General features: G+C 36.7%; 1 protein-coding gene across 9 annotated transcripts in view; it reads right to left on the reverse strand.

The window, feature by feature from the left end:
* The window catches only part of SMG7 (SMG7 nonsense mediated mRNA decay factor), an 85268-nt gene that overhangs the window by 17934 nt on the left and 52069 nt on the right, over positions 1–15265 (reverse strand). For all 9 annotated transcript variants that reach the window (XM_040263826.1, XM_040263824.1, XM_040263830.1 and 6 more), the window contains exons 5-11: positions 10842–11013; positions 9593–9664; positions 8697–8847; positions 8198–8333; positions 4146–4308; positions 3641–3797; positions 676–746 (exon numbers count right to left, since the gene is read on the reverse strand). In XM_040263826.1, the coding sequence (XP_040119760.1) occupies positions 676–746; positions 3641–3797; positions 4146–4308; positions 8198–8333; positions 8697–8847; positions 9593–9664; positions 10842–11013 (922 nt within the window). The remainder of the gene's footprint in view (positions 1–675; positions 747–3640; positions 3798–4145; positions 4309–8197; positions 8334–8696; positions 8848–9592; positions 9665–10841; positions 11014–15265) is intronic.

Here is a 15265-nt window from a genome sequence, read left to right on the forward strand (position 1 = left end):
TGCAGATATGTGTATGTACAAAGAAGTAAAAGCCTCAAAGAAAATAGAGTATCGTGAATAGTACAGAGAATATTTCTGTATGAGAGAACTAAGGGGGACTTGTGTTGTATGTCCCAAACGTCCTGATGAGCAAGTATTATTTTGACAAGAGTAATGTTGTTCACATTAGTTCCCCAAAAAAATAACTAGTAAGAATGAGGAAGAAGGGAAGATGGAAAGAATCTGAAAACACTACTCTCTGGACTCCTATTCAAATGAAGCAGAACAGGAGAATAAGCTGAGAGAACTACAAGAGGATTATTACCTCTACTTCCACCCACTTAACCAATGCAAAGCACAAAGTCTCCTCTGAGATACTGAATTTAAAGTCAAACACTTAAGAACAAAACCTTGTTTTTCTCTGGCCTTAAGCCCACTATTTACTTCCTTTGTGGCTCAGCTGGTAAAGAATCCGCCTGCAATGTGGGAGACCTCGGTTCAATCTCTGGGTTGGAAAGATTCCCTGGAGAAGGGAAAAGGCTACCCACTCCAATACTCTGGCCTGGAAAATTCCATGTACTGCATAGTCCACAGGGTCACAAACAGTCAGACACACTGAGCGACTTTCACTTTCACTAAGCCCACTGTCAGTGATGGAGAACAATGTCAGCAACACAAGGTTGAGGGAGCCCTTACCATTAGTACTTGAAAGATCTTCTTCATGGGGATGGAAACTGTTCAGAAGAGAAATTAGCCATGGCCAAATGCTGTAAATTAAACAGATAGTTCAGACTTTATTTTTGCATGAGAAACCAGAACGCTAATAAGCCATAAAAATGTTACCAACAGGACCTAGACTATGTATTTTTCTCTTGGTTTAGCATTTTAAATGCTGTATGATTTCCTAAAATGTAATTACAAATGTGTCTAGATAAGATACACCAGAAGGGCCAAACTTCCGTAACAGAGACCTACTACTGCAGATCAGTCCCCAGGTTCCTAATTTAACAATCAGAAAAACTGACTTGTCAGTTTTATTCATTGAAAATGGATATTTACTGAGAAACCTTTGACCAGAGAAACAGCACATTATGTTTTTATATTTTTCACATACATTATCAGTTATGGAACCCATTACTAGTTCTTAATCTGTGACATGGGATGTGGTTACATCATAGTCAAATCACATTGAAAGTGATGAATATGCCTTTTTCTTTATGATATAAAAAAATTCACACATTGTTACAATGTCCTTACCCTCTGTCTCCTAACACCAAACCTTTGCCAAAGTTTGCAAAATATTAAAAACATACTAATACTTAGTTAAAATATTAAAAATAATTACAATTACTTAAGATAATATTAAGATTTTCTAGAAATATGTAGCCACAAATGTTGGTAAAAAAGTGTGGCTTTAAAAAATTTTTAAAAGCCCAGGGTGAGTTGCCCAGGATAGAGAGATTAGATGCACACATCATCACATCAGAGAAAAAACCTGGAAGCTGACAGCTGTACACTTTAAAATATAGGAATATGCTACTTTAAAATATATATAAATGAATAATATAGGAAAAAAATATAAAGAAACAACATTGAAGAATAAATGTCTGCTACAAGCTTTTGAGGATGTAATGAATTAAGAGACAGTTGAAAAGGAAGAATGCTAGACTAGAACAATGTCTCTACGCAACAAATATGAGATCTCAAGAAACAGACAAAAAAAAGAGTATAAGAAATGACTTAATGATATACACTGCTTTACCCCCACTGTGGGTTACTTGCCTAACTCTGCTTTCTACAAAGAAAAAAAAAAATCACTATTTCATGTACTTATCAGTTTAGGAGAACATGTTCTCAAAAAAGTATAGAAGAAAACAAGTTCTAGAAATTATAATGGTAAAAAGCAAGGAACTGAAGGTTACTTGAAGTTTAGAAATTTGTTTTTTCCCTCATTTAAAAGATACGAGGATTATTACACATTGATGTATCAGACACATTAGGAAAATCTTCAGTTTTAGAGAATTACCCCAAACTAGCTGAAAATGAGTAACAACATACTTTAAGATAAAATAAAATACCTGCAAGGACATAATTCTAAAGATCCCAATAAATCTGTCAGAAGGAAGGGAGAAGAATAAATCATATGGAAGAAAAAGGAAAGAAGTTTGAAAATAAAGCTACTTCTTCTGGTTGAATACCCTCTGCAATGGTAAGAATGCACAGGGAGTTCCCTGGCAGCCTAGTGGTTAGGACTTGGGGCTGTAACAGCTGTGACCCAGCTTCAATCACTGGTGGGGGAACTAAGATCCTGCAACTTATGTGGCACAGAGAAAATAAAATTTAAAAAAAAAAGAAAGAAATGGGAACGCACAGAATGAGCCTAAAAGATCACTCACTGTACAGGAACAAAAAAAAACCTAAATAAAAATATCAATGCTTTTTCCATAACATTACTAATACAACTTAGTGAACCAAACACAAGTTCTAAAGTACACATGAGAAGGAAAAAGGTATAGCTTCTGGTTAAGAAATGAAAACTCTGTGCAAGAAAACACTCTCTATAACTTACTAATAGCTATCTTGGCATGAAAAAGAGAAGTGTAGTACGCTGTGCTTATGTTGCTAAACTCCATTCATGACAATATCAAAAATGAAGGCGCTTAAAGTTAGATTTGACGGGAGAAGAGGTAAGACGAGCACAAAGTAAGAGGGATCATGGGGTCCTGAATGTGGCTAGGACATTTTTCAGGTTGTGACTTTGGTCAATATGCAGATGCTGAGCCACAAATTAGAAATTTCAGAGACTCTCCCAATATCCATCATCAAAGTGTGCAGGAGAGAAGCTTCTCACTCACTGCAAAGTCTTACTGGAAGTATTTATTCTATTGTTTAGGGGCTAAGTCGTGTCCGACTCTTTAGTGAACCCATGGACTGTAACCTGCCAGGCTCCTCTGACCATGGGATTTTCCAGGCAAGAATACTGGAGTGGGTTGTTATTTCCTTCTCTAGGGAACCTTTCTGACCAGGGATTGAAACTGTGGCTCCTGAATTGTCAGATGAATTCTTTACTGATGAGCCACCAGGGAAGCCCATTTATTCCTATGGCCAAAGGTAAACTGAAAGCTTTCATTTGTCACTGTCTAATGAATAATTCCTAAGAACTGTCAGGAATATTCTGAGTAGAGATTACACAGAAAATCATGAAAGCCCAAATAATATCCAATCCTCTATGCTTAGAACAAATATAACTCAAACTGGGTGTTACTGAAAGTCAACATCAAACAGCTTAGTTAAAAAAAAGAATGGAAGAAGTAAAAAATCTCTTCCCTTCAAATCCTAAACAGAAAATTGGGGTGTATAGTAATGAATAAGAAACAAACAAACTATTTCATTTTGCAATGTGAAAAATGCCTTTTCCCCAGGATGGCAACCAGGAATGCGGGAGCACACAGCAAGTCATAAATCCTTAAGATTGTGCCTCCCATGAAGAATTCAAACAAGTAAGTGAAAAGCATACAAAGAAGTCTTCAGTTCAATTTCTAGAGAGTAGGTGGAAAATACAAGTCCTCCACTGTTCCAATATTGTGTTAGACGGCAGTTTCTACATATCTATGGATATCAAACAAAGCACACAGCTAATGTGAAATTCCGAGATACTTACTACTGTCTTTCATCCACCACTGCCTCCTGAAACACCCTGGGTCTGAGTCTCAGCCAGTCCATGGACACCTTGACGGCAGGTAGGGGATAGGCATTGTAGGATTCCTCCTGAGACTTGTTCTGGAGAGGACACTTGCACAGGATGCCAAGAAAAGACACTTGAAGAAAAAATGTGCGCACAAAGAATAAGATATTTGAAATTGTGTACCAGTCCAAATTAAAATATTACTACAAGCCTTGGGCTGTATGCTACTTAACACTTAAAATATCTTACAGCCTCTTTCTAAAAAGACATTTTCTTTTCTACATTAGAAATGTCACAGATACAGTTGATAAGGGGGATGTTAGCAGCTAAAAGGAAAGAACTTAGGGTTTAGGCCTCTTAATTCAGTATTACAAAATAAACACTTTTTCATGTTACTAATGGTTTGTTGCAATGATGAAAATGTCAAAGTTCATGCTTCCCAAAAAAGATGGCACAGGAAGTTAAATGATTTAATACTCACTAAAGAGGGCCAGCAACTGTGTCCAACACAGCTGCTCATCTTGGCTATAACTATGCTGCTCCGTTTCGTTGCTAAAGTCACGAAGGTGATGAAGTTGAAACAGGTTAATGACAGTGACGTGAACTAACTGCTGAGAGTTGAAAGCTTTCTGGAATAGCAGCCTCTGTAAAAGAAGATAGGAATACTGAATATATTATCAAGAACTGAAGCTGTCTTCAGCACAAGAATTAAACTGGCAGTCTGCATTTAAACCACAAGGGTAACATTTATAGATGAATATTTTAATTGAATATGATGCGGTCTGATGTTTCTCATGTTGACTTTCTGCCTTGAAAAGATTTAACCCAGTCACCACAGAGCTGGTTTTTTTTTTTTTTAACAATACTTTTTACCGCAAGAAACTATGTATTTTTTAATATGATCTGAGAAAAGCTTTTTAGAGGACTATTAATAAATTGATACATTTTAATTCCTTAGAAGCTGTTTTACAAGAGATGGAAACATACTAAAATATGAAACCAGGACCAATGATGAAAATCAAAATCAAAATTTCAAGTAAAAAAAGGCAAAACACATGTTTTTGAACTCTTGGCATGTAACAAATGTCTTCCAAACTTGGTCATAAAGTTTACTCTTTCAAAGGCTTGACACATTTAAAGAGATTTATTTATAAATGAGATATATAGCAAAAACATATCTGAAACATAGGGTAAATGATAAACCAAAGCAGTCATTAACAAGTATTATAGGCCACCTAATGCGAGGAGCTGACTCATTTGAAAAGACCCTGATGCTGGGAAAGATTGAGGGCAGGAGAAGGGGACGACAGAGGATGAGATGGCTGGATGGCATCACCGACTCAATGGACATGAATTTCGGTGGACTCCGGGGGCTGGTGATGGACAGGGAGGCCTGGCATGCTGCGGTTCATGGGGTCACAAAGAGTTGGACACGACTGAGCAACTGAACTGAACTGAACAGGCATTTGTACAAATAATTATACTGACACGTTCCTCTATCAGAAAAGCAATGGCCTTCACGACCACATTTCTTTTACTTAAGAATGGTGTGTTCACAGTGACCTGCTGAGCATCCCTGTGAGGAAAGATTCACCTGCACACTCTCAGCTGCCTTAATTTCATAACCCTTCTACCTCAATATCTGCAGTAGTTTAGAGTACTCCCATAGAAAACAGTTTTCCAACACAAGTTCCTAACAAACTTGATAGCTATTAGAGATGACATCCTGGTTTCACCTTACACTTCAGCCACGGCCAAATATCCTCCCTCCCCAGGCAAAACTTTTGGAGAAAGTGGGGTTCACTGTCACTAGCCTTATGATGGGAAATGGATTATGTCACTTACACTTCTACCAGCAGTGATAAGAGATCCTACCATCTCAGAAATTTATAGCTGCTGGTGTCCAGCCTATTCTGAGATTTTATTTTTTACATAAAGAATGTGAAACATCCAGAATAAGTTCCATAATTCTATTAACAAGATCTTTCACATTATCATTGGAAAAAACACAGTTCTGTTTCTCTTCAACTCTATTCTCCCTATCATCCTGCCATCTGTCCTTCCAGTATATACATCAAGAATGCTTACTCCTTTTTGAATGGCATCGACCATTTTTCTTTCCTTTACTCTGAATGTCCTGAAATGCTATTTCTTTTCCAAGTGCTCTCTACATCCAACTTTACAGATCAGCTATTTTACACAAACACATAAGATTGGCATGAGAATATTTTTTCAAGAAGTGTGCTTTTCTATGAGTATAATGTATAGTAATATAACCCTTGTATCTATAAATCCAGTGGCCTTTATTTTAGAAGGCAATGTTCTACTCAACAAAATTAAAAAATTTTTTTTCTAGTTTATGTACAGAAACATAGCATATGAGAGCACCCAAGGACTAGCAAATGATAATGAAAGTTCATCAAGGTACAGACTGTGTCTTGTTCTCCCCTATATCTCTAAGAGCTTAGAGAAGTGAGAGAAGTGCAGAGTATACAATACGAACTCAAACACTTAGTGAAGGAATAACCCATACTTTTAGGAATATATAACTATTAAGCTGTAATTGCATAACATGTGGATTGCATTTTAGTAACAGATTAAACCAAGACTGACTTTTTGTTACTCAAAGACACTTTCAACAGCAGTTAAGGATTATACTGAACTAAATACTGTTAGGAAACAGCATTAACAGATATAAAAGCATTTTATCTCAATTCCTAAACCCAGATCTTAAGTCCACCAATGAGGACTTAAGGACCCCAAGTTGGTACATGTTTCTGCTTAGTAGATAAAGACTTGCTGGTAAGACAGATACACTGAGGTTTACATGTGGATAATACTAATTATCTGTAAAGGCTTTAGAAATACTTACTCAACTATGCTAAAATTTCACTTCAACAATGTTCTTCTGACATTTCAATACTGGCTAAGGTTTAAAATAGATCTGCCTCATACTATGTTTAACTTCAGAGTGTTGGAATAATACTTTCAAGTGTTATTTTAGCAATTGCCCATATACACCCACCAGAACTTCACAAGCAAAAATATATATCTGCAGACAATATTAGTGTCTAAGGTTGAACCAAATACAAAATTGACTAGATTCTATACGAGAATGACTTAGAGAAGGTCTTATGAAGGTAGGTCCCCCCTCCCTCCCCATTTAGGGAGTAAATCTTGAATAGAACCAGGGCTGGAAGCAATCTCAAAAGATCATTTGGTCCAACCCCCTGCTATTCAATGAGACTGCACCTAAACCATTCAAGAAAAATGGCTGTCAATTTGACTTTTAAGCTCTCAAAAGAGAAACCTCTTAGTAACTCCGTACAAGTCTCTATTTAAATTTTAAGATTTTACTTCTGACCTCAGGAAGACAAAGATGTGTTCTTTTTAAAATAATCCTTCATGTATCTGAAAACTTACAATGAATAATATTTAGACTTGTTTTTTCTAGGCTGAACAGCCTAGGGCTTTAAAAAGTTGGTTGTTTCTTTCATGTACCCAAACCCATAAATCATGAGCTAAGTTTAAATAGGTCACTAACAGAAGCAGAGAACAGCAGGGGACTCTAGAAGCTTATTTTAAAAACAAGCTATTTCTATTATAGTTACTTGGTATAATCTCTTACACATAAAAAGTATCAACTAAAAAATGATCATCTATAAAAACTATTTCTGATTGTATCTGGCTAATTTACTGTCTCTTAACTAAGTTCTACAATCTCTGGAATGTGAAACCTGTATAATACTTCATAGACAATTTCCCAGTTACAGACAATTCCCCAAGTGCACAGACACTCAAAAGTAACCTAGAAATATGTTATTTGAGACTGTCTTGTTCACTATTGATTTCAGTGACTAAAACAGTGATTGATACATACTAGTCAAATGTTTGTTGAATAAATGAACTAAAAATAATACAGTTAATTTTAACTCCTCCAATATTATATATATTTTACTATATCATTTAAACAAAGTGAATATACTAATAAAAATTATTTTCATACATTTAACTAGAAAAAAGGTTCCTTAATTTTATCTCCTTGTACAAATGAGTGAAATATATGCCTGCTGAATGAAATTCTCATTACTTTCCTTCAGTCAATCACAAATCCTGAGGGATCAAAGCACAGTAAGAACAATGAGCTCAGTTTGCAGAATGGAATTACTCTCAATAAAGTAGGCAACCAAATCACATCTAAATACAGAAAACATCAAATGCTGGACTTCCAAAACTGAGAAAAGAAAGCTGCTTGATCTGAGAGGGAAGGAGGAAAATTTGTCTTTTCCCACTATGATATTTTCTGCCAAATGGCAGCTACTTAGTGAAAACATATCTGCTGTGTTTCTTTATATAGATAGCACCTCAGTTTAAACTGAAGGAATATGGTTTGCCAGAATTTCACATGCTTTAAATTTCGGTTTTATCAACATTTCATAATTAAGTAATGACATAAAACTGGGAGTAAGTCTCCTCTAAAATCGTATGCTTCATCATTTAGACCAGAAAAAATTCTGTTTAAAAAAATCTAACCTTAAACTGTTCTTCCAACTTCTCTCGAAGAGGGCTCAACTTTTCCAAGCTCTTACTCAGGTACACATGACCATGGAATTTAATAAAGGCCTTGATGAAGTCAGAAACACCCCATTTGGTTTTCACCTCATCCCGGCTGAAATGAAAGAAAAACTTTCATGAGTCTTAAGCAGCAAAATGGCTAAAACGTCTTACAGGAGACTTTGATTTGCAAAAACACATTATTTGAGCACCTGTGACTCAGGGAGCAGATTGTGCTCTCAATGACTTTTCAACTGTAACATGCTCAGATGAATTAGTACTCAGCAGCCTGTACTACTACTCCACTGGGAACAACTCAAGAGACTGACTGGTTGAAATTCAGTGGCGACTACAATGCAAAACTGTTGTAATACATATGTTTAGATTTTAGGCAAATAGGAGAGACAGGAAGCATGAGCAACTGGCCATTATTTCTTGTATGCCCAAATTTGAGTCCATTTGGAAAAGTCAACCCTACCTTTCCAGTGCTTTAGAAAGTGCTTTTTGTAGATTAGTAGAGGCAGCTGGGAAAGGGAACTTCACAGCAATGCTTCTGCAGTAGTAGAAAATTGTAGTCAGATGGTCTCCTTTGGAAGAAGCTAAGATAGCCAACTGATTGTAAGGCTGACCTAGAGGAGAAAGGTAAGATTCTAAAGTAATCCAAGATGTGTGAAGTCTTGCTATCACAGAATGCAGAAGGTCAGTTTTTAAATCTCTGTATTAACAATGGGGAGCATTTTATAAAGTAAATCTCATGACTAGCTCATTAAAAATGGCCTAGTAGCACACTTTGGTGATGGCGCATAGGTTAAAAAGTCCTATGATTAGGGTGGAGGGCACTCTAAGTTCAAATAAGACTTTGGAAAGGGCTAGACAGTAAGTATTTTCTGCTTTGTGGGCCAGTCTCTATCACAGCTACTCACCTCTGCCACCGTAGTGGGAAAGTAGCCACAGACAGCATGAAAAGGACTTTCAATGTGGCTTAACAAGAATGCGTATCACCAAACACCTAAAGTAATTTAAGAATCACTCCTAACGCCCATTAGGGAGCCGTCAAAAGACAAAAGCATTATCTTTTTGTAGTAAGAGAGAATTTTTCTAGGAGGGAAATTATGGTATTAAAAAGAAAATTATTATTATTATTAGGGAAGCCAGTTGTTGAAGCAATTTTAGATCACATTAGAGGATATTCTATTCATAGTGCTTTACTGACAACAGTAATATTTTTATTTCCAATTACACAGAATGTACAGTTAAAAGGAAAAATACAATAATCAATACCAAAACAGAAAATATCTTTTGGCTTCTTAAAGGAGCCCTGAACTATCTATTTTCCATTTTTCTACTGAGAGTAAAGTGTCATAAGCAACTCACCATTGGAGGGGACAAGCTGAGCCGCATGCCTATAGTAGGACTCCGCCTGGCTGGTCTGGTTTCTGTATCGAGCTAAGAGGAAGGAAAGAAAAAGCTCAGTTTAAAAACACACACACACAGATAAAAACAACCATTAGGGTAATTCCAAAACAGTTACAGTTTAAAGATTTAAAGTTAATAAATACATTAAAATTAAATTAAGGTGATTAAAGACAAAATATTTTAAAACAAATTAACTATAGGATTACGTGTGAAGTGTCCATCCAGCCTTCCCTACCTGGGACATTCAGCATGTGACCAACTTTAAAGCTTACCTAGGCCCCATTTTCAGGTCCTCCAGTGTCATGCCATCACCAGCTCCCACTACGGACTATGCTGGTGACCTGGGGCCGGCCCACAAGAAGGGGTGAGTTATATGGCACTTAAAAACAAAACAAAACAAAAAACACTATACAATATGATCTGAAATTTATGTATTTCTTTAATATCTTTATAAAGTGATTTTGAAAAATGCCTCAGACCTATTGAAATATTATTTATGTGTGTGCAAAGAATACACTGAAAGCAAAAGCAATCTAGATATACTACTACTCGCTGAATCTCCCTGTAGAAATTGGTGCTTACTTTGATGTGACCTCTCCCGGAATGAATGACATCAAGAAATCTAAAAATCTCTGAACGTAAATCCACTCCTTGTTATTTGAGGACAGTCAAAACATAATCCTATAGTTAATTTGTTTCACAACCCTTTTTAGGTCACCTTAAAGGAATGAACAAGAATATATATATTATATAACATTCCCAGATAAAATATATAAAATGGAAATACAAACTGAACTGTAAAAAGCAAACAATTAAAAATGAACTTTTAATGCACTGGTAGGAAGAAAAGAAGGCAACCCAGCTTCAGGAGGAGTAATTTTTATAAACTCCACACAATTCCAAAGAAGTAGTCTTTCAGAAAATACTGTGGCATCACTTTGAAAAATTAAGCTTTGATTACATTTTTGCTGGTTTATTATTTGCCTACATCTGCATAAAATCTGAATATGAAAGTTACTTCCTTTAAGATCCTTTGCCAATCTCAAAGCATTCAGAAAATCAAAGTTTCTTAAAATACATTTTACAGTTTTCTCTCATGACAATCTAAGTTGTATGTGTATGCTTGTTTAAAAGAAAATAATCTTTCTATGACTACTCCAAAGAAAAGCATGAATGTATTATCAATTCCTTCACACCAAGGGCTCACCAATGTCTCCAAGGTGAACGAGGCAGTGCTGGCAGATATAGGAACAGGAGCTAGACTGTGGCTTCACTATGGCGCTGGTATGCGTCTGTTTATTGCTGATAATTCCCAACTGGGAAGACTTCACACGGCATGGTAAATCTACATTAAACACTGTACACAGTTCTTGTAATAACTGAAAGGAAAACATGAGCAAGGATTAGTATTAAGTCAGAGTGCTCTAACAGTAATGTTGGTATACTTTAACATGTGTAATATTACATACTGCTAAGACCTAAGATAGGACAACCTTTCATAGGATAACTAGTAACATTCATTACAAATCATATCATTTCACTTGCCAAGTATTAGAGCAATCCAAGATGTACATCTAAAAGGAACTGCAGCAATTTAGGGAAAAAAAAAGATTTTACCTAAGTAGGCTATTCAGATTCATTCAGCAAGCAACTCCATGAAATTATTTCTCTCTATATATATTTTGTTTTCCTCTTAGAAACACACAAAACTCATTAAAGACTAGTTGGTTACAAACTTGACTTAAATACAAACCAACATATTTGGCAGACTTCAGGAGTTTCTTGAGATTTATTTTCTTAAGCTCGAGGTCAAACTTGGGTCTCTGCATACACAGATCTATACATCTGTAGAGATCTGGAAGGAACTTTTGACATTATGTAGACATCCACTCTTTCTTCCTTTCTTCTCTAGTTTTATGGTATGAGAGGGTTCCTTCTCTCACTGAGAAATAACTTCTCTGTGTGAGCATGCTGTTTCATTCTTTTCTGCCTTCTGCCTGTCATCCTCTCATTTTTAAAATCTACTTTTAACTTATCAACCTTCTTTGCTATGGCCTATGAAATGTAGCCCACAAAAATAAACAATAATTATTACTATAAAACAAAACACAGAGAACGGAAGCACTTTCCCTTTACTCTAGATTTCTCCTTTAGCAAGCTTTTAATGTCTCTTCTTCTTCTCAACAGAATTCCTTCAAAGGAGTCCACAAGTATCACATCTGCTTTCTCAATTCCTAGTCGCTCCTTGGTCCATTACGATCTGACTTTCACACCACCTCTCTGCTCCCCATCCCACCATCCACAACCACTCTACTGAAACTGCTGTCAAAGACTTCTTGTTAAAAATAAGCAAATACAATGGATGTTTCCTAGCCATCATCCTAGTGGATCTCTCTGTCACATTGAAAACAGTTGATTTTATGACTGATCACTAAGCTTTTCCAGTTCTTTTTTTCTTGCCCATCATTTATTTTCAGTGTCCTTCATTCAAAAGACTTTTCTCCCTCCACATTAATAGCCTCAAGCACTTAATTCTTGGCCCTCCACACAGCTCTTCACATTCTACTCTCAGTCATTCAAATATTTACTTACAAGCAGATGACACCACCCTTATGGCAAAATGAAGAACTAAAGAGCCTCTTGATGAAAGTGAAAGTGGAGAGAGAAAAAGTTGGCTTAAAGCTCAACATTCAGAAAACGAAGATCATGGTAACCGGTCCCATCACTTCATGGCAAATAGATGGGGAAACAGTGAAAACAGTGGCTAACTTTATTTTTCTGGACTCCAAAAACACTGCAGATGGTGATTACAGCCATGAAATTAAGACGCTTACTCCTTGGAAGAAAAGTTATGACCAACCTAGACAGCATATTCAAAAGCAGAGACATTACTTTGCCAACAAAGGTCCGTCTAGTCAAGGCCATGGTTTTTCCAGTGGTCACGTATGGATATGAGAGTTGGACTATAAAGAAAGCTGAGTGCCGAAGAATTGATGCTTTTGAACTGTGGTGTTGGAGAAGATTCTTGAGAGTCCCTTGGACTACAAGGAGATCCAACCAGTCCATCCTAAAGGAGATCAGTCCTGGGTGTTCATTGGAGGGACTGATGTTGAAGCTGAAACGCCAATACTCTGGCCACCTCATGCGAAGAGCTGACTCATTTGAAAAGACCCTGATGTTGGGAAAGATTGAGAGCAGGAGGAGAAGGGGACAACAGAGGATGAGATGGTTTGATGGCGTCACCGACCCGATGGACATGGGTTTGGGTGGATTCTGGGAGTTGGTGATGGACAGGGAGGCCTGGTATGCTGCAGTTCATGGGGTTGCAAAGAGTCGGACACGACTGAGTGACTGAACTGAACTGATAATCATTCAAATACTTGGTTACTGTATCACACATCCGTGGAAAATAGGGACACAGAGATAAATAAAATGTGTGCTTAAGGAGCTCACAGCTAAATGAGCAAGACAGGTACATAAAGTAGGGAAGGGAGAGTAGGAGAGACGAGGAAGAGAGAGAAAGATATCAAACACGATAGCATAAACCAACGGAATATTCTATGCCTATAATAAGTTTCAATCCCTGGGCTATGTGTTTGTCTCACTTAATCCTTGTGATAAACTAGTAGCAATGCAATATGTTGCTTCAACACAGGTATGAAGCTCCATTTTTTTCAGATGAGGGTATGAAAGCAACAAAAATATTGAGTTATATTACAGAATTAGAAATATCTTGATTCAAATACCACTCTCTCTAATAAGTACAGATTTCACGAAACAAAATAAGATACCTTGGGGGACCCAACTCAGAATGATACATAATATCTCACCCTTTTCCTAAGATAAAAAGCACCTCTATAACCAAATATAAAATCCTATATTCCCTTCTCACGAAACACAGGGGTTATCTACAACGGTACTTATACCTGTACATTTGCAATGTGCAAGAAATTTACTGACATAAAATTGAGCAAACAAAACTAGTGCCCAGAATGAAGAGAGTCTGAAAAGAGAAAAAAAGGAACAAAATATGGGAAAAACCCTAACACAGATTCTGTGGAAGATAGCAAGAAGAAACATGACAGAGGATAAACAAACAACTGAAAGAGCAGACTGGAAAATTAGGCACAGTTGAATATCTATAGAAGAAAAAAAGGATGTTTAAGAAAAGTAAATCAAATATGGTTCAAACTTCATGTGGCTGTCTTATAAAATTTTTGCCTGAACCCAGGAGTTGTAGGTAGAGATACTGGGAAAACTCCTGCTGGTTCAAAGGATTCCAGGTGAGAAAGCACGAGCTGAGGCAGAAGCAAGGTGAGACTAAAGAGCAACAGATGTTTAATAAGCTGAACAAAACTATATTTGGCAATTATTCTGTGAAAACTCTATTATACTATTCCACTGCTCCTTAGCTCTTCAATCTACCCTAAGAATTTAGAACTAAATATGAATACACAAGGATTCCCTCATAGCTCAGTTGGTAAAGAATCCGCCTGCAATGCAGGAGACCCCGGTCGATTCCTGGCTCGGGAAGATCCCCTGGAGAAGGGATAGGCTACCCACTCCAGTATTCTTGGGCTTCCCTTGTGGCTCAGCTGGTAAAGAATCCATCTGCAATGTGGGAGACCTGGGTTTGTCCCCTGGAGAAGGGAAAGGCTACCACATTCCAGTATTCTGGCCTGGAGAATTCTATGGACTGTATAGTCCATGGGGTCACAAAGAGTTGGACACGACTGAGCGACTTTCACTTTTCACTTTCACTATGAATACACAGAATATCTTTTAATTACTACAGATACTTAATGCTTTCTTTTTGGCTCCCATTTCTTAAGAGGAAGGACTACTCTACTGTTCTGTTTTTTCATGTTTTAAAAAAACCCATACAGCATACTGTTACATCTTTACTTCATTTGGCAATTTGGTTCTGGTTTGAAGCACCATGCTTTAATACCAATAGTTAACAAAACGATATCTAAGTCAAAATCATCTTCACAGAAAACAGAAATGAGGATAATCATGTATCAGTCTCTTTCCAATCCATTCTAATCAGAGTTCTATCTCAACCACTCAATTTAAGTCAAATTTTGTCAAATCCAAGATACCATAAACTATAAGATGAACTATTATTTATGTAACAGAATAAAAAACCGCCAATTAAATGGTGAACTGACCATCTTTTGTTAATGTATCCCTATCTCAGAGGTGTTAAAATATGAAAAATGTTTTAGAAATGAGGAAATATGGTATCCATTAATTTCACTAATGACTTCTGTGTGTCAAATCCAACTGATCCTTTTTAATCACCTTACTTGATATCTTTGTAGCACTCAACTGAGTTGGTCACTCCCTCCTCATAGTGAAATGCTTTTCTCTTCGTCTTCTAAGATACCACTCTGATTTACTCCTACTGAAATGTGGCTCCTCCTGTGCCAAACCTGTTCCCACCTAGTTCTATGGTTTTAAATGCAAAACCCTAATGTCTAAGTCAGGGTACTTTATTGTAATCATAAATTTTATTCTGGCTCCAACCTTTTCACTGAGCTCCTAGCTTAGCTTATCAAATTACCTATTTGACCTCTCCACTTATATGTCAAACTGGCATCTATCTCCCTAGCGTAGCATGAATACAGT

This window comes from Oryx dammah, unplaced genomic scaffold (genome assembly GCF_014754425.2).
Source record: "Oryx dammah isolate SB20612 unplaced genomic scaffold, SCBI_Odam_1.1 HiC_scaffold_21, whole genome shotgun sequence".
NCBI classification, from domain to species: domain Eukaryota; kingdom Metazoa; phylum Chordata; class Mammalia; order Artiodactyla; family Bovidae; genus Oryx; species Oryx dammah.